The 19,631-nt window shown below is 49.9% G+C and overlaps 1 protein-coding gene across 3 annotated transcripts in view; it reads left to right on the top strand.

Annotated features, from left to right (window-relative positions):
- Window positions 1-10,355: 10,355 nt before the first annotated feature.
- Window positions 10,356-19,631, top strand: part of Gfra2 (GDNF family receptor alpha 2) — an 89,400-nt gene continuing 80,124 nt past the window's right edge. Inside the window, exons 1-2 of one of the 3 annotated variants that reach the window (XM_076930755.1) lie at window positions 10,356-10,372; window positions 17,100-17,414. In XM_076930755.1, the coding sequence (XP_076786870.1) occupies window positions 17,273-17,414 (142 nt within the window). In that variant the 5' untranslated portion in view covers window positions 10,356-10,372; window positions 17,100-17,272. Of the gene's footprint in view, window positions 10,373-11,252; window positions 12,073-17,099; window positions 17,415-19,631 lie in introns of those variants that run through there. The other 2 variants (XM_034498641.2, XM_034498642.2) reach the window with 2 other exon arrangements.

Below are 19,631 nucleotides of genomic sequence, written 5' to 3'. Positions count from 1 at the left end.
GGTCATGACTCTAGTGACAGATCCAGGTTGAGATCTTGGATTTGTAAACTGTGTGTAATTAGTGAACCAGTTCCATGGGGAATAGTATAGCTTGGGATATATGCATATGTTTTTGGGAACAGTATTTCTGTATAGAATCTCATGTATGTATGTATATATATGCTAATTGAAGACTATGAAGAACCTGACACTTGTCCTCTAGTATCTCCACAGATCAGATGACTTCCTATCTGCACAACATTGTTGGTCTCCCCAGGCTATTGTCAGGCTAAAAATGAACAAATGCAGGTGGTATGGATCTGTCACAGTAAATGTACAATTAGTGTTAGATATGATTCTGTGGTAACTCTCAGAAGTAACTGGAATCTGGTGGTTCCTCTTCAGTTCTTTGCCATAATCAGTTGCTCTGGAGTTAGCAAGAATGTATATTCAGTCCAAGGTCCTGGCAATTTTTTGGCTCCAAAAGAGTCAGACTCAGATGCCCTTAAATGTTCCTCTGCTTAACCAAATACCCAAGTTCTGCAGGCCATAGAATACCCTTCTCTGGTCCCCTGTGATGCTTCCCCCATCAGATATCCTCTAATATCCTCATATCTACTGGTGTTACTGGATGGGCCTATGTAGTGGGTCCTGACTGATGGTTTGTCAAGCATATGTACCACCTCTGACCTGCTATCTGTCCCCTAGGCTCTTCTCTGCCTCAGTGATTGAGGAGGCCATGTACTTCTGTAGACAAGCACTCATGACCATGCATAAGTCAGCCTAAATGTTTGAGTGACTACCTAGATCAGAGGTGTCTGCCAATATACACCGAACATGATACACATGCAGAAAACCCTGAGACTGCACGAATTTGCTATAACAAACCTAACCTAAATTAGTATAACCAACCTAACAACTTGGCCAGAGATAGATATTTTACATGAATACTGTCTTAGTTAGGGTTTTATTGCTGTGAAGAGACACCATGACCATGGCAACTCTTATAAAGAAAAACATTTGATTGGGGCTGGCTTCCAGTTTCAGAGATTTAGTCTATTATCATCATGGTGGGACACATGGCAGTTTACAGGCAGACACGGTTCTGGAGCTGAGAGTCCTTCATCTTGATCCATAGGCAGCAGAAGGGAAAGACTGTGTGCCACAAGCTGTGAGCATAGCTTGAGCATAGGAGACCTCAAAGCCTGCCTCCACAGGGACACACAGAAAGGCCACACCTCCTAATAGTGCTACTCCCTATGGCCACGCATCCAAGCACATGAGTCTATGGGGCCATATATATTTAAACCGCCACAAATACTTTGTTCTGTTATATCTCTCTTCAGCTTATTATAGAGTAGCTTCACACCTTTATCTTTTTCTGTGTTCAGAATAACTATTTTTAAAACCAAAATGTCCCCTAAGTGTAGAGATTAGTGAGGTTTGTTTGTTTATAAAAAGATGTCTCTAAAGCTCTCATTTCTATGTCTAGCCATTCTCTGGGCGGCTTCTTTCCTTGTTGGACCCTTGTTCAAGCATTGGAGCTTACACATTGGATTGCACTTGCTTATTTGTATATCTGCATCTCCTTTCCAAGCCTCTGCATCCTGTCATATTGAACACAGAGGCAATGTCTTCCAGGTTTTGTCTCTCAGTGTGTCTGGAGTTGAGCAAGTAGGCAGTACACTGCTCCATTGGATACACTTAGAGGAGAGGCAGCTGGGAGGGAGGCTTTAATTTGACCTCTGATGAGACTGAGAAGGATGAGGATGGCAGTGGAGAACACACTCAGGTCCCCTTCCTAAGGTCTGTGGATCTCCTGGGTCCTATTCTGTCTTGGAGCTCTTCAATAATAGTAAGGCTGGGCTGGCTACTAAACAGGTGATATTGTTCAGGGAGGCTTCTGGCACACCTGTGTCTCCTTAAGCACTCCCAGAGTACATATCAGGAGTATAGTATCAGCCAGCATGTCTTTCTGCCTCCCACTTCTGGCTGTTCCCTGTGGTCAGAGGGACCACAGATCTCGTTTCCTTATCTGAGTTCAACAGAATAGTGAATGAACTACCTGGTGTGGACGTTGTGACCAGAGCCCCGAGTGACAACCTTGTGAAGAAACAGCTGCTCCCTCAAACTTCTTAGCAGGGATTTCTTTTAATGAGTAGTGAGAATCCAATAGGGGTGGTCTCTGCCCACAAACCCCTTACCTCCTATCCCTAAAGGATGTGGGAGAGTGCCTCCCTTCTGAAATGCATTGTAGAACCCCACTGCTCTTTTATGTAGATGGGCAGGTATGATGCAGGCTAGCTTGAGTACCATTTGAACTGCTGTACGGTCACCTCACAGCAAGTCCCAGATGGATGGCGACTCAGGATTCATGGAACTGGCACTCAAACAAAGAAAGTGAAGGAAGAAAGCTCCAAGTGTCTAATGCAGCTGTTTTATGAGCTGCTATGAGCAGTCTCAGCTTGAGCAATGAACCTCAAGTGTGTGGTAAGGGAGGGAGTGGCTCAAGAAGGCTGTGCATTCGCTTCTTCCTCTCATACCAACCCTTTTCTTCTGGTGACTGACTTTGCCTGTTAGAGAGCCATTAGCTTGCATTAAGGCTCCGACTCTGTTAACATTTCTTCCAAGTGCGCATGTTTCAGGGAGAGAAGTAATAAGAAGGCATTGAGGAATCCAGTGATTGATTGCTATTGATGGCAAAAAAAAAAAAAAAAAAAAAAAAAAAAAAAAGGCCCAGATCAGCTTTGCAGGTTCTGGACCATATGCCGCATGGACAACTTGAACTAAATAGATTATCCCTTCACCCCTTCACTTAGGATCTGTTTACCAGACTCACTAGCAAAGCTGCAGCTGGCGGAGAAGAAACAGGCAGTGGTCAGTGTGACAGAAGGTGAGGAATACACTCAAGATGTCCCTGGCCAAGTTGTCTCTGCAATGGGGTCACCAGGGGGCTATCAGATGAATGAGATACTGATGCCATTAACTCTTGCTTTCTCTTATGCCCCATTGCTGTGGTCACTCAGCAATGTGTGTGGAAGGAGGGGAATTCTTTTATAGAAAACAATAGTTCTGTGCAATTTGCTTATTGCCAGTTTTTCGTGTCCTGTATCCTTCTCATCCATGTTGGTTGGTGGGGGGGTCTCTCGGGCCCAGAATTTACATTGCTGCTTCTTTTTCCTTCTTCCAACTTAAAAGAACAATTATTGAAGTCCCTGGGTCAGAGCACAGGGGCTGGAGGATTACACCCACTAACATGTAAGAAAGAGGAGGCTCACTGGGTCAAGCAGGAATTCTAAAGGGTTTGACTCCCATTAATGTGCTAAATCTTTATAGAATTAGACTTTAAAGTCAAGAGCATAAGCCAATCTAGTTGGAGTTAAAGGTATTTAAACAGTAAAAGGAAAAAATTTCTCTGGTTAGGTTTATCATTTTTTCCTATGAAAAACAGAACAGGGGGAAAGCAAATACATTTATTGTATGAGTCACTTAGATCCCAGAGACACCTAGGACAGGAAAGAGGAAGTAGTACCCGGCCCAGAAGAGGCGTCATATGTCCATCTATCTATCTGTCCATCTTTCTGTTGGACCATACATCGAGCACTTCTTGAATATTTATGTACCAGCCTCTGAAGGTATGGTGATGATGAAGATACAGGCCCTGCCTACGTTGAGCTTTGGGTTGAAGAGGTACAGACAAAACAGTGAACCGTTTCAACATGATGTAGGGTGTACTAAGAGGGTGTCACCCACGGTGGGACCAGAAAGCCTCTGTCTCTCCACCTATGAAAGGAGAATCTCTTCTTTTCTGCAGAGACCCACGTGCAGTGGGCATGGGAAACTCATTCCTGAAACAGATGCTGGAAGGTGAGCCCCAGGACTCACTGCTCAAAGATGTGGACTGCCTAAGCAGCCCCCCCCCTCCCCCAGCTGCTTGCCCCTGCAGGGTGTCTCATACACTTCAAAGTGATGTCTGCATTCAGCATCTCCCTTGATCATCCTGCCTTAGGTTGACAGGGTAGGCAACTGCAATCCCAGAGGACTTAAGGTCACATGATCAACTGGGACCAGAGCTGGCTGCTGATGTACTTTGCTGGCTCATTTCACAGGTGAATTAGATGGAAGGTGAGTGGAGGAACTCAAGTTGGAGCACAGATAGGCAAGAGGACAGAGGTCCTTTGTACACAAACCCTCCTCCATTGTTGTGACAGAAACAACTTGATTGGAACAAGAAAGGATTCCTTACAGCTCCTGGGTTTCAGGGCAGGGTATCAGTCCATTATGGCAGGGGAGGTGTGTTTGGGGTAGGTTTGGCTGTGGTGGCAGTTACTCGTGGTAAACGTTGTTTGCATCTTGCTGGGTCAAGAAGCAGAGGGTGCTGTGCTAGAATGACAGCTTCGTATCATCTCTGGAGCCCACCCCACACATTTCTTCTGGTTAGATCCACAGTCTCAAGGCTCCACAGCCTCCCAAATAGAGCTGCTAGTTGATAGGTACTCAAACATATAGACCCAAAGGGAACATTTCAGTCTCACCCTGTCCCTTTCCTGGGAAATTCTTCTGAGGACTCCCCATACTACTGTGCTGTGAGCATCGTGCTGCCCTTATACAGTACCAACATCCTCGCTGGGCTGGAAGCAAGGAAGAACTCAGGCCTTAATCTAGGAATTTTCCAACGATGCTACACCAGCTGGCTAGGTGTTGTCTCAGGAAGAGGAAGGGGCTGGAGCCAACTCAGCATAAAGCATTTTACTTGGAAGACTTCAGGATGCTGAGCTTCCATTGGTATCAGAGTGAAGGCCATGGCCCAGTCAGTCCCTTCTCCTTCCAGGAGTAGGGGGACATCAGGAGGACTTACAGTGCTGACATTGTCATCCTGGGGCCTACCTGACGAATGTGGTAACTTCCTTATAGTGACTACAGCCTGGAATGGGAGGTGATGAGGCAGCCTTTGTTGACAACAAATGGTATATACATCAGACAGGCACCAGGCAGCTGGCTGCCACAGGTGTGTACAATCTGAGGGATGCCTTCCATGTCTCCTGATCACAGAGGATGTTGTTATTGTTTCTTGTTATTGTTTCTAAGAGCCTTGGGCCTGAAAGCAGGTGGTGGCCATGATTCTGCTATTAATGATCCATTCTTTTGTGTTTAAACACTCGTTCTCACGTCTCTGTACCATAAGAAATCCAATAGGATAGCAGGAAAACACTCGTTAAGAGAAATAGTGGCATATGGAGAAAAAATTCTGAATCATGGGAAAAGAAACCCTCAGAACAAGAGGCCAGGGTGATAGGACAGATATGCAGACAAATGTGCACATTTGATGGACCTCTACTCTGGGCAGAGGGAAGATGCCTCTAGGAAGCAGAACTCTTGTTCTCATTTTGTGTCCAAAAGCCCTTGTAGCTGTGTTTCAGGCTCTGAATACAGAGCTAGGGCCTTTGAGTGACAGTCCATCCCAGACCTAGTGCTGATGCTCCACCTACCTTGCCAGGCTTGGCTAAATAAAGACCTGGTCCCAGTGGGGAGCCACTGGGGTTGAGAGCTCTCCTGGGGGTGCCAGGAAGCAAGAGCTGTTCAGGAGTCTTGGCAGAAGCAGCTACTGCCCCTATCAGTCTTAGCCGAGTAGCCTGGCAGATGGCCAGTGACTGAGAGAAGCTGAGGGGTTGTTCCAGGCAGCTGGGGGCTGTCAAATACAGCATTGGTCCCAGCCCAAGGCTGGGTGTGGTAAATACATGCCATCCACAGGCAGCGGAGCAGTGAAGGCAACCGGCAAGGCAAGTCAATGGCTGGGGTTTTGTCTTGCCTGCCATAGCTCTGCCGAAGAGCTGTTTCCTGGCTTATTTGTCCTGTGATGGGTAAGCCTGCAGGCAGTAAGGAAGGACTGGGGTGCAGCCTTTTTTTGGAAGTCTGGTGAAAGGAGTTCAGATCAACACCAGCTGTGCCCAGCTTGTCTCGGATGACATTAAGACATGTCCCAAAGTGCCTTGGGTACTTTTTCTGTGTCCACTTCCCCCAACAGCCACCTGTCCTGGGAAAAGTCTTGAATGATGTAGCACATCAGCAGGCTAGATTTTTTTTCTTTAGTGAGAGTTCATTCCTTACCATAGGGTGAGAAGGACCTGCTTTCTGATCCCAGCTCTGAAGCTTGCTGGCATATGTCATGACCTTGAGTGGGCCGTGATCTTAGCTATGTTGTAGACAGTCTTCAACCCAAGTTGGTCCATTTAGAAGGGAGGCTAGTTTTGGTCATGTCTTCCTTAGGGATGCCATAAAACCTGGATGGGGTGAGTGTTTGTGCTGTGTGAGGCATTGCATCTCCATCAGAGGGTACATGAATTAAGGCTGCAGCTCCATCCTGCCCCTTCTTTCTCCAAACAAGCAGGTTTTGCTTTCTCCAATGGGTTATGCTGGAGCTTGAGGAGCTCCTCGGGCTGGGTGAGGTCACAGAACAGTCCCTGGGTCTTGGGAAGAGGCTTAGCAGAGAGATCCCACCTCTTGCGAAAGATCCTACCTCTACAGGGAAAGGGAAGCACCAGAACACTGACTGACATCAATTAGAGAAATCAATATCCTGGAGTGCTGTATGCCTCTCTCTGCCTATTCTGGTCTCCTTCACCCTGCTGTGAAGCCTTGCTCACTCTGAGAGAACTGGAAGGTTTAGCTAACCCCCAGGCTAGCACCTTTTTTTATTCAGGGCTGTGCCTTGGGATACTAGTTGGGGTTGTGCATCATGAGAAAGCAAAAGGGACTGGAAGAGAGCTGGGTAAACTCAGGGATAATCCAGGTGCAAGACACAAGACTAGATATCATAAGAGCTGTTTTATGAGGACAAGTTCCTTCCTAGCCTCGAGCCTTGAGCTCCAAGGATGAAGCCAGACAGGTCCAAAGTATAAATAACAAAAAGGGTTTTAATTCTCATGATTCTTTTTTTTCCAGACAGGGCAGGGAGAAAGGGATTATCTCAGATGTCCTTAATGCAGGCACAGAATTTATAGACTCGGGGCTGCTGTCATTTTGTTTATTCACATGGTACCCAGATTGACTAACACAGGACCCTAGAGCCCCGCTGCCTGACTACTTTGTATAAGTTAAACCACCAACCTGACCCATGGATTTATCATAAGAATTAACAGAGTGTTAAGTTATATCGCACCATCAAGTTAACTACTAATTTTTTTTTTCTTCCCAGGACAGAGCCCACAAAATGAGAGCTGCTGTCTTTATTTCAGACTGGTGATTCTTGGGTAGATGGCAATTTCCCTCCTCTTCTCCACGGTAGTCCAAGCTGTCACCAACATCCTGCTGATTCATCTTAGAGTGCACTGCCTCTGACAGCCATCTCCTGCCCATGCCCACTGCCATCTCCTGTTAGGGGCCCTCATTACCTCAGGCCAAGACTGTCACAACTGCCTTCCAACTGGTCTCCATCTTTCATACACTTGTCATATCAGTATCACTAAAATTATGATGTCACATACCTGCTTAGTCCTTTAGTGGCTCCCAGAGGGCTCAAGTCGAAAGCCTGTGATATGTGGTCCTCTACCATATCTCCCAGTTGGATCTATTAGATCACCTCCCACCAAGCTTCTTCCACTTGTGCCCTTGGTTCCTCTCAGTGACTGGATGTCTCAGTCCTTCCTCACCACAGTAGCCTCCTGCATAACTACCATGTCCAAAATGTCCTTAGCCAAATCTGTTCAAGTCTCCAGAAGCAATCTCACTTTGGTGAACAGTGAGATCCCTTTGGACAGCGATCCCAAAATCAAGGGGGATTTTCTTTCCTCCCCTCACTGGGATCCAGTTTGCCTTTGGCTTGTTCCCTTTCTTTTCATAGAGACATGACTAACTCTGTCTCCAAATGTTTCCCTGGTAGACACCCTGGCTCTGTTCCCACAGACTTTGAAACAGTTTTGAGGAAGGATAAGGTAAGCTTGCTCTGGGTGGCTAATGGTGACTATCCTGACTTAGGCTGCTGCCCTATGGAGTTCTGCTTTCCTGGACCCCACCTTGCTGCACCTGTGCTCACACAGAGGCAACAACCCCCCCTGGACACAGATGGACACAGTACCCTTCTGTGGTTCCTTTTGTGTCTTAGCATGATGGGAGTGCTATCTTATTATTTTTAAAGTTTTGATTGGTTTCCCTTTGGAGGGCAAGAGAGCCCCAGCCTTCTTCCTTATACTAAAGGAAGAAATTGTGGACTATGTGTGGGGGTTACTCTGTGTTTCCTTATTCCACGATGTTCTTGCTCTTGAGGGAATCTTCTTCACAAGACAAAGGAGAGAAGGCAGTAAGTTTCATGTGTCCTTTTCCCCACCCCTGCACGTTATAGTGCTCCATCTGTGTCCAGGGGATAGCCCCTGTGTGAGCACAGGTGCAGCAAGGTGGGGCCCAGGAAAGCAGAAAAGAACACAGAATTCTGTGCCTGTATCTTAGGTTCTAAAGTGCATCATGTCTCATCTCCCAGAGGGCACCACACTCCCCTGTAACTTACTCTTGCAAGAGTGTCTCCAATCTTCTAGAAAGCACTTTCTGCTTCTCTTGAAACCTCACTATTTGTCTAATCTTTGCTTCTCATTGCTCTAAGCTCCTGTAACCTCGTTCACACTTCGGACCCAGTAGGAAAGGGGTGAGCCAGGCATTCTGTCAGCAGCTTTGGGTGCAGTGTCCTGTCTAATCTCTACAAACCCAGTTTGAAGAAACATCCCCACTTTCTACATGAGCTAATTGAGGCCCAGAGAGATTAAATGGCCCTCTGCCTAATATGTTCTCCTCAGCAGATCCTGGCAAATGGACAGTGTGTGCCCTATCGAACAGCGCCTTGGCAGTTGGCAGCCGGTGGTGGATCTTGGCGCAGAGAGGAGGGAAGAGGGCTCAAAGTAAATATGTCCCATAGTGAAAACAGGGCGGATGGTGGTGGTGAATATTTCCCACTGTCCTTTTGTGAGGCCTGGGTGATCCTGAAGGCTGATGCACCACAAGTAACTCACCTCCTGCTCCCAGAATCCCCTGATTCTGTTCCCATGGGAACTCAGCAAAGCTCATCCTTGGCTGTCTTCTATGGCTTTCTCAGCCCACTTAGCTAGTTTTCAGAACCCTCTCCCCCTAGTACTCAACTGGGGCTAAATGAAGGTAAGGTCTGAGCAAAGGAGGGATTTCTGAGCGGTGATTTTGAAGCCTCTAGGGAATCCTTGAAGGAGAGGCCTTTAAGGGTGGTGGGGTCAACACCTGGATCATCAGAAGGGTCTGGAAGTAGATGAGCCAGCTAGAAAGAGGCTTAATTTATTTAGTGGTGAAGCTTCCAGCCTCTGGCTTCTGGGCTAAGAGTCCCTAGAGGTATATCTCATTGCTTTTCATCTTTTAACCCACACTTGGCTGACATCAGATCGGTAAGTTCCCCAATTTTGGAAAGAACCTAGGAGACTCAGGGAAGTAAGATACAGCAGCGGCCTGGAGGAGAGACAGAGAGAAACCAGCCTTCTGCTGCTTCAGTACTTAATGCTGGAACTCTTCCCTACCCAGCTATCACAGTGGTGTTATTATTGGATGTAGGGTCTAGGACCATTGTCTCTCAATGGCCAGATGAGATGCCTGTTCTGTGCCTTCCCGCCTAAATCCACAAGATGGAAGTTGCTCCCTCTAGCTTTCTCACTAGCAGCTAAGGCTGCTGGTTTTGTGAGTGACCCCTCTCTTCACACTAAGAGCACTAAGTAAAATTCTAGCACCTCGTCTGTTCCATCGCCTTAATAATTAACAATGTATTTTAAAAGACACTCCCAAATAAGCTTGGGATGTTGACCACTTTTTTTTTTTTCAACGTGGAAAGTTGACGAAGCATATACTAAACCTGGCCCCAGGGGTCGCGTGCAAGATATAGGAGTGCAAAATGCCAGGGCAGCTGAGGGTGTGCCAGAGAGGAGCAAGGAGCTAGGGTGCCCGGTGTGCGTGGACTGTGTGATCCCGAGAGCGCTGCGGCGTGTGCACCGCCTGTCTGCTGCCCTGCCACCTCGGTCAGCAACCTCACTTCGCCTTCAACCCTTTTCCAGCCAGACGCTTCTTTTTCGGTGCTTCTGGGCTTTTATTGTAAATTCTATGACTAAAATATGCCGGTGAGCTGGGCCCAAAGACAGATGGATCAGTTGTCCCCCTTCCCGGTTTGGGGAGGAGTCTCCATCCGGAAGGGTCCCCACCCGCAGCTTCGGGAACCGGGAGTGGCCATAGTTCCCTGACTGGCTCTAGGGAGTCCAGGAGATCTTTGTGTGTGGGATGAGAGTGGGAAGCGAAGGCCTGGGTGCCCCTTGTCTTGGGGCGCCCCAATAGGGTGGGGTGTCAACCCGGGCTGGATACTTCACGCGCGGTTGTGGCTGGTTCACTGGCCTTGGAGGAGGTAGTTGGGACCCCTAGACAATCTTCTCTCTGGTCTGGGGAAAGGAGAGACCAACCGAGGAAGAGGTGTCTGGAATGGCTGCAAAGCTGATGTGTGTGTGCGCGTGTGTTGGGGAGAGCGCGCGGGGTGGGGTGGCAAGCGAGGCACCAGTGTGCGGTAAAAGTTCCTGAGCTCCGCATGCAGAACACACGTGTAGGAGCGCGGGGTTAGACCCAGGGAGACAGGACTGGCCTACAAGGGCGTCTTTGGGTTCCATAGTGCTTTTGGGGAGACGCTCAGATCGGCTCCCCACGAGGAATACATCAGCTTGCAGAGAGTGATGCTCTCTCTCTCTCTTCCAGACCTGGACCACCGCGCCAGGGTTTTTTCTACCGCCCTGCCCCCACGCCTCCAGGATGGCTTCAGCACCTCAGTGTCCCCTAGCCTCGCTCAGGCTTCCGAAACCTCATGGCCCTGGTGGTCTAGTGCGGGGGCAGTGGCAGTTGGAGAACGCAAGCCTTCGCCTAGCCAGGATGAGACATTGCATGAAGAGGTGGGGGCGGGAGGCTTCGTTGGTTTGAGCGTGGACACTGGCCGGGGGATCTAGTCGGTTTCCGGCCAAGGCAGCAGGCTGGTCCCAGGAAGGGCAGGCAGTTGAGCCGAGGGAGCCAGCGGTGGAGCTCACCCCTAGGCCAATGTTCCCGGGCGCCAGCGCCACTCCGGTGTTGCTTCCATCGCCGCCGAGTCGCTACTACCGCTGCTGCAGAGTGTAGCTGCTCCGCCGCGCTCCCGCGCTCCGCGCCGCCAGCCGCCAGGGAGCCGGGGCGCTGAGCCCCGAGCAGAGGAGAGGGGCGAGGCGCGAGAGCCTAGGCGAGGGAGCCGCGAAGGGGGAGGGAGCGGGCGGAGGGAGGAGCAGGGAGAGAGGGAGTAGGGAGAGAGAGTAGGGAGGGGAAGAGAGAGTGAGGGAGAGCGGAGATCGAGAGCAAAGAGCGAGAGCGAGGGAGAGGAGAGGGAGAGAGGGAGGGAGGAAAGACACACGCAAGCACAGGCACACCGGCACTGGAATTCCATTAGAAAAAAGTGAGCCGAGCAAGGGTTAGCGGGAGAAGATTTTTTTTTTTTTGAATCTTTTTCTTCTTCTTGGTGCCAAAGAAGCGACTCTGGTCTCCCGTCCTAGAAGCTCCTACCGGATTGCTCCTATTCCGTCGGTGGATTTCTTTCCTATTTGCATTTATTCTGACCCCCCTCCCTCGCTGCTTTCTTCCAGCCCTTCACTTTCAGATCGCCTCGCCCCCACCTCTCCAGTCCCCTCCTGGGAAGTGCAGGGGAATTGGACCCACGGGGACTCACGCCTTCCCGGACGCGCGAGCGAAGGGCTGGGCTGACCTCAGGACCAGGCTGTTGGCTTAGAAGGCAGCCAGACACATAGCTACGTGTGTTTGATTTCAGTGGCAAGGGGGGACGTCAAGAGGCAGCCCACCGCCCGCCTCCCACCCCTCCCCCTCCAGCCAGCAGCGAGAATCCCAGGACTCGGGATCTTCAACCGGCGGTCGCCTGGCGGGATCTCCGCATTGGATTTGGGGGTCGTTATCATTGCTTGGCTGTTATTATTATCGTTATTTTATTTTTTAAACCTAAGGGAGAAAGACACATACACACAAAACTGTGGGATTTATTTAACATGATCTTGGCAAACGCCTTCTGCCTCTTCTTCTTTTTAGGTGAGTACCTGCAGGTGGCGAGTCTGGGGGCCACAAGGGGCTGCGCGCATTCAGTCGCCCACTGGAAGCTGGGCATGCGGGGGGGTGGGATTGGGGGCTGCGAGCAAGGCGCCGCAGGAGACACCGGGAGAGCGCGCCGAGCTGGGAGCCGGGGCCTGGGGCTCCGGGGAGACGAATTGCCCGGGAGGCTTTGGAGGAGGGAGCTGTGCAGTGGCTGGCTGGTTGCGCGGAGGACTGAGAAGGAGACTTCCAACATTCAAACCATCTCAGCACGCACTCCCGCGCCGCGCGCACACACGAACACACACTCTTACTTGCAGGCCTTGATAAGGCTCATTTCCCTCAAAATTAAGGGTTCAATTTGCAACAACTTAGAAAGGAAAAAAATGGAACTTTTGGTGTAAAAGAAAGGAGGGGTAGAGGCTGGCGGGGAGCTATTGAGTCGGTGGGTTTCTGCCGGAGGTCCTGGTTTGGACGTCTGCGGGGAGCCCTCATAGTCACCTCCTACCCGCCAATCAGTCTCAGGAACGCACCCTTTCTCTCCACTCTCGGTAGCACTTTGCAAGTTTCTTCCTACCCACTGCCTCCCTTTCCAAGCCAGATGGGTGGGTGGAGCTCATGCTTGCAAATGGGTGTTCAAGGCCTTAAGAGCAACCACCCTGGGGCCTAGGGTTAGTCGCATGGGAAAGAAGAGGCCAAAGTTTGCTCCTTGGAAAGAAGAAGAGGGTGTGGGGAAAGCAGGAAGGGGGGGGGGCAGATCTTAACAAAGACCACATACTGCTCATCCCGTAAGCTCCCTCCCTCTGTGACAGGGAAGAGTGGCTGTCCAGTGTTTCTGAGCTCCGACAGCGCCTCCTCCCTCCTCTTATACTTTGCAAAATCTCAGCTGCTTGGGAAGCAAGGTCTAGGGATAGATAGCGATTTCCTCTCACACAGGTTAAGAAAAGATGTTTGCAAGGCTATGTGTGGACACAGGGTCCCCAGGCAAGATTACTGTTAGGGAATTCTAGAAAGTGTGTGTGTGTGTGTGTGTGTATGCGCGTGCGTGTGTGTGCAGTGGTGTGTGTGTATGTGTGTGTGTGTGTGTGTGTGTGTGTGAGACATCTGCTTTCAATATAGGTGCTGTTCTGCTTGCTGGCAGTCCAGAGTGAGCGGGCTACCAAGCAGGGATCAAGAGCTCATCTTTACCTTCAGCAGAAAGGGGCTCTGGATAGCCCAGACAGGGAGGTTGACTTTGCTTGTGGAAGAAGAGCACGGGCTAGGAAGTGCCCTCCAGACTGGCCCTGTGGATTTGTAGTCAGGGAGAGTCAACATTGCCTGTATGTTGGGCCCTTTGCCTGCTCACAGACTTTCTACCTCCCAGCTATGCATTCCCAGGGGACATAGCCCTGCCCTGGGGTGTGGCCTTCACCATTCTTGCTTTCTCCACGTGTCAGTAACCCTGTGGGTAGGAGGGTAGAAGATGCTCTGGGCTCACTTTCATCCTGCAGCCGTTTCCAGCAGCCTTGGGGAAGTGAACTCATTCTGAATGAATTGTCACAAAATTTGACCTTTTCTTCATTAATGGTCTGAAAACACGGCTTTCTAGGGTCTTAGAATGATCAGAGCCAAGAAGAAAACATTGCATTTCAGTAAAACCAGCCAGATTGCCTGCTGTTTAGTTGCACCCCTCCCTCATAAAGGATGCATGCTTCCAGGTATAGGGGTTCCCTCTGAGAGGCCTTGGTAGATGATCACATCCTTTCAAGGACTGTCCCTATCTCTGGGACCAAGTTGCACATCAGGTGCTCCTAGCTGAGGAGTCAGCTCTCTTCAGAGGTGGCAATGGGCATCCTGCTCATAGTGGGTGTGTACAGGTATGTGCCCGTATGTGTGTAGAGAGTATGAGCAGAGAGCAGAGATGTCCACCACTGCCTGCTCCCCAGGGCTGAGATGGCAAGTGAAGGAGAGGGTTGCCTGGCACCTCCTTGAGTTATGACCCTTCAGTTCTCTATCCCTTGATAAGTCCCTCTCCAAAGCTGGACAAAAGGCTCAAGGGAATGATAGACCAGGGGATTCTGGAAAGCTCTGATGGGGTGGGGTGAATGGCATGAAGGAAACTTAAATCCGAAGGCCTTTTCCTGGCTAGAAGACTATATAGTTGGGAACCACTTGGGAAGTCTGTTTAGCGTGGAGGTTTCTTAGCAGTTTGGGATTTCAGTCTCAAGTCAGCAGTTTGGCTGGAGCCATGGTGAATAGTGCCCCGCCCCCTTCAGATGCCTTTCCCAAAGGTTCTGAGTGAGATCTAGTGTCAGAGGAACTGCAGTGGTGAGAAAGGGCTTTTTAGCCCAACCATCCAGATTTCCAATGTTGCCATAGGATGCAATGGAGAGAGGGAACAGAGTGAGCAGAGGACCAAGTCCCCAGTGGTATTCTAGCACACATTGTGGCTGTTGAGGGGCCTGTAGATACAGGAGGGCAATCTGGACCTCTACCTTCCCCCCACCCCCAGCACTCCCTGGAACTGTTCCATACTGACTGTCTATTCTTGATAAATCCAAATTTTTCTCTCTCCAGGCCACGAAGGTAGCCTTTTCTTCTGATTCTTGGCTAACCTCTCCAGGTTACTGTGATTTCCTTCTCTGGTTGGGTTGGTTACTTCTGGGAGTTTTGAAAGCGGGTCCCAGAGATAGAGACAGTCCTTGAAAGGATGTCCTGGTCCTCTGTAGAACATATCCTTGCCCTTCATGAACACCAGTTGACAGGATGAGGAAGCCCTTGATACTGGCATGTGAGCCAATAGAGGCTTGTGTTAAGAACATCAAGGGCGCTCTGGGGTCCAACTGCAGGGCAGGCCGAAGGAGTTGCTTTGTTTCTGCATTCCCTGGAATGCAGACTGACTTTCAACTTGTGTAAATTCTGAGTGTGTAGAAGGCCCAAGGTGCCCGCATGTCCCATTCTGAGCCTCCATGTCCCATTCTGTGCTCCCCTTGGACGGTTAAACCTTTAGCTCAGTCAGGTGGAAGGTGAAGCCCTATGAAACCCTGGGACAAAGTCAGTGAGAATGCAGAGCTGGCTGGCTGACCAGGAGCAGCTGACAGGTGCAAGTTGGGGGTGTGGTAGTTCAGCTGTTCCTGGGTGGCCCAGAGGCACTAGAGTCCTGTAAAGGGATGCAGGAATCTGCTGAAGCCTTGAAAGAAAGCTGCTACCTCAGCTGTTGTGGAGGACACATCTCAGGCTAGTGCCTGAGCAGACCTTGCTTTCAGCAACTCCCACTTTGTACAGTTTTCTACCACTTGTCTTATTTCAGTGGTTACATTCTTCTGCTTTTTCTGTTCTGAGGCAGGGGTATGGTCAGCGAGAGAAGAAATTTTCCTTTGCTGTAACTGAAGCCTTCTCCATCGGGAGTCCAACTCCCTTCCATCTCCTTTGCTGTTTCCTACTGGGAATGATCCCCTCACCCCCACAGCTCTGGGGAGTGACAGGCTTGCTGTGTACAGCTCTACCTGTAGGTGTCACTGTCTTCCTGCAGTAGCTCCCCCATGAGCAGGGCCTCCTAGGGAGAAGGCCTGAGCCCGGCAGCTCTGGATGAGGATGGGGTAGGGGGATTATGCAGTATTCCCAGGAAGGGATGACTGGCCTAGAATTTTATTCTGTTTTGGGGTGGGAAGGAGTGGAGGAAGCCTCTCAAATTATTCTTTGGGTCTTGCAGAAGGCAGTCTTTGCTCTGGCAGAGATATGTGGCTTTTTGAGGGGCAGGGTCTGGAGTTAGGGTTTTAGGAAGGACTGGGAGACAGGAAGATGCTGTCTGTATCTGGAGGAAACCATTTTGGAAGCTTGGCTTTGAAAGGATCTGGCCAGCTTCTCTCTGCCCTTGATGTCCAGTCCTCAGGCCCCTCCCTTCTGGGGACACTGTGGGAGGCAGATAAGAGGGGGTGGGCTGAAGTCGGACTCAGGCTAGAAGGCAGGGCCTGAAGGAGGAAAATTCTTTCCTTTCTAAAGTTGATTTATTATTTTGCTTTTTGGAAGGAAGAAAATAAACAGAAAGGAATTTCAGAATAGTGTAGGAAGAAAAGGAAGAGAGAGAGAGAGAAAAAGAGGGAGAGAGAGAGAGAGAGAGAGAGAGAAAGAGAGAGAAAGAGAGAGAGAGAGAGAGCACATTTAAAAGGAAAAGGTGGTGAGGTATGTTGAGAACAGAATCCTTGAGAGACAGGAAGCAGGAGATGATGAGAGGTGGAGGTGGGAGAGGCAAGTCATGATGGGGAAGGAGCACAGGGGAGCAGATTTGCCCCTCAGCTCTGGCTCTGGCTAAGGCTGTCTCTTTTGCAGGGGCCTGGGGAGGAACTTGACCGTGCATACACTTTGTCAGGCCTCTGTCTGATGTGAAGTTGGCAGATACAGAAAGGCAAGGCCTGAAAGGGGTCTCTGCTTTCCTCTTCTCCCTCCTGGGCCTCCTGGATTGAGTTAGGCTTGTTTCTGGTTGTCTTCTAAAGGCCCGATGATACAGAATTATGAGACTAGGCTGGAGGGGGCTTTCTGCTTCTCTGTATGTGACCTTGAGTTATCTCCTTTCGTTGGACCCGAACCTCCCTGGAATATGATGTTGATTGAGTTCTGCCTAAGGTCCAGACAGACTCTGAGGGTTAACTGACTTTTGGAGCCTTTAAACCAATACCTTGGATGGAGCGGAGATTTGCCCAATGGGAGTCGAGGCAAGCAAGATCCCTCTGCATAACCCTTGCCACTCTGGGTTGAGGCCATGTCATTCTGTCTGGACTATTGGCATCTTAGCCCTCGGGCAGTTTCAGTGAAGGCCTTCCTGGATTTATCATGCTGTGTTCTGTTGCCTAGGATTGTGCTCAAGAGGAAATGAATGTGAACCACGGTTGTAGGGGAGCATGGCTGACTAGGTTGGGTCTGCGTTGACCTTGGTCTTGGTGTACTTTGATATGAAGTGGGTGAGAAGTTCCTTCAAACCTTAGGCCTACATTGGGGTCAGAGATTGTGGTGGCCCTCATTCATGCTTGTCTTCCCTCCCCACTACCCAGACGAAACCCTCCGCTCTTTGGCCAGCCCTTCCTCCCTGCAGGGCTCTGAGCTCCACGGCTGGCGCCCCCAAGTGGACTGTGTCCGGGCCAATGAGCTGTGTGCGGCTGAATCCAACTGCAGCTCCAGGTACCGCACCCTTCGGCAGTGCCTGGCAGGCCGGGATCGCAATACCATGCTGGCCAATAAGGAGTGCCAGGCGGCCCTGGAGGTCTTACAGGAAAGCCCACTGTATGACTGCCGCTGCAAGCGGGGCATGAAGAAGGAGCTGCAGTGTCTGCAGATCTACTGGAGCATCCATCTGGGGCTGACAGAGGGTAAGCCTGGGTGGGCTCCAAGGAAGGGTGGTGATGGGTAAGGGAATGGATGTATCTGGCCAGGGGTTCAGAAGGAAGGAAGAACTTGGTAAAAGGGTTACCTGATTTGCTCTCTATTTTGAATCCAGAGAAAGTAGCTACCCCTCCTAGGAGGTCAGTGGTGATGGAGAAAGGGAGATAACAAGGGTGGAGGATGAGCTGGATGAAGGGATGCAAGCAAGGGCAGCAGGAAATTGTGACCACGAGAGGAGAGAGACACCAGGCAGACATACAAGTGAGAACAGGAGTTATCAGGTCCTGCCACTCTGATGCTCTGTTCCCTGGAGCAGAGCCCAGAGTCTTGCTTCCTTCATATGGTCTCTGGGTCTAATGGCTGACCTAGGCACTTTATACAGAGCTTAGGATCTCAGGACTGGACATGCGCAACAGGTTCTATGACTCTAGGCAATCTCTCTTGAAGCCTGCCCAAGGCAGAACCTGAGAGCCCCTCTCCCAATGACACCTCCTCAATCCTCCTCAGTCCAGACAGGGGCTTGAGATTGCATAGACTTCAGGATGCTGGATCAGCTTGGCAACATGTTCATTTACTAATTCAGCAAATATGTATTGAGAATACACTGTTGCTGTGTGTTACTGTGTAGTCTAGAATCTAGTGTAGCCTTTGCCTTCATGGAACTTAAAGCCTGGGGTTCAGTAAGTAAGGTGGTACTTACCATTTGAAGGCATAAGTGTTATGATGGAAAGACTCAGGGCATAGTAGGGACATCTCAGAGGAACAGCTAAGTGTTTGTTAAAAAGTCTAAAGAGCCTTCTGGGGTTGGGGTTGGGGTGGGGGCAGGGAGATACTGTCTCCAGGCTGGAATGGAATCACACCACCCAGGGGAAGGGCACACTGAGAGTGGGCAGGTGGAGGGAGAGGCACATCAGGATCAGGCCTGAGAGTTAAATCTTCATGAAGAACTGTAAGTAACTGGACAATCTAGAGCATGGATCAGAAGGGTTGGAGGCTAGGAAGAAGATCTGGTGGGCAAGAGGAAGCCTGCATGGTTTTAATTCAGATTTCAAGGGATCTGATTAGACTGATGCTTCAGAAGAGTGTCCATGTAGTTCTGGGGACAATGGCCAGTTGTAGGGATTGTGACCCCAGGCAGGAATCATGGTGGGAGGAACAGGACAGGGCAACCAAGGGGAGGATAGATCTAAGTGCTTTTTAACAAGGTAGAACCAGCAGGTTTTGGCAGCTACTGCCTATGAGATAGGAAGGAGGAGTGTGGCTAAGAGAAGTGGCTACCAGTGCCCGCAAGGTAGAAGAGGGCAGAGGTCTTGCTGTTTCTCTGGGGATCCCTATCTGTCATTGGTCAAGCCCTGCAGACATGCATGCATGGAGCTCAGGGGAGGATATGGTTCTAGAGAGATTCTGGGTGTACATCAGCCCGTATTTGGAAGCTGGAGCTAAGACAGTGGATACAGTCAGATCAGTGGGCAGTGAAAGTGCCCCTGGACCACTGTCATTCAAGGACAGGCTGGAGAAGGGAATGTGCAAAGAAGGCTCTGGAAGAGGATTAGGAGGACCATCAAGGAAACAGAAAAGACTCTCAGCAGCAGCTCACACACTTCAGGTAAAGCAGGAGAAAGACCGAGGCATCCCTGCTGCCACTCAGGTAAGCCTCCTAGGTGGCTTCTAGGGGCAGGGCCCTGGTTAGAGAAATTGCAGAGGCAGAGGATTGGACATGAAGACCATGGATACCTTTTCCCAGATTGTGTGTGTGTGTGTGAAGATTACAGAAGGATGACCTATTTTCTCTTTTAAAGATGTCTAAAACCCAAAGGAGGATGGATGGAGAGGCTAGGGTAAGATGATAGGAAGGTTCTCTGTGCATTTGTGCCTCTGGGGATGAGGACAGGAGGTGGGTCCAGAGCCTGAGCTGGGCCACTAACCTAAGATGAGAGTTTCTTTGCAGAGTACCAGAAGGGAAGAATGAAAGGAGGGAGTAGAGTCCTGAGAGAGAGCTCTCCGGCAGTCACCAAGTTGGGTCAGATATGCTCTGAACATAAGAAAAGAAAGTATATGCATTTAGTGATGGTGTTAGGTGGTCACGTCTCCCTAGAAACTCCATTCTGAAAGCTAGAAGCACCGAGGAAGGTAAAACTGTCCTAACACATATGTACTTCTCCATACATGACACGAGGAACCATTTACCTAATGGTCTGCCTCCA

This window comes from Arvicanthis niloticus, chromosome 3 (genome assembly GCF_011762505.2).
Source record: "Arvicanthis niloticus isolate mArvNil1 chromosome 3, mArvNil1.pat.X, whole genome shotgun sequence".
Taxonomy (NCBI): Eukaryota; Metazoa; Chordata; class Mammalia; order Rodentia; family Muridae; genus Arvicanthis; species Arvicanthis niloticus.
This window is presented reverse-complemented; position numbering and strand designations above follow the sequence as displayed.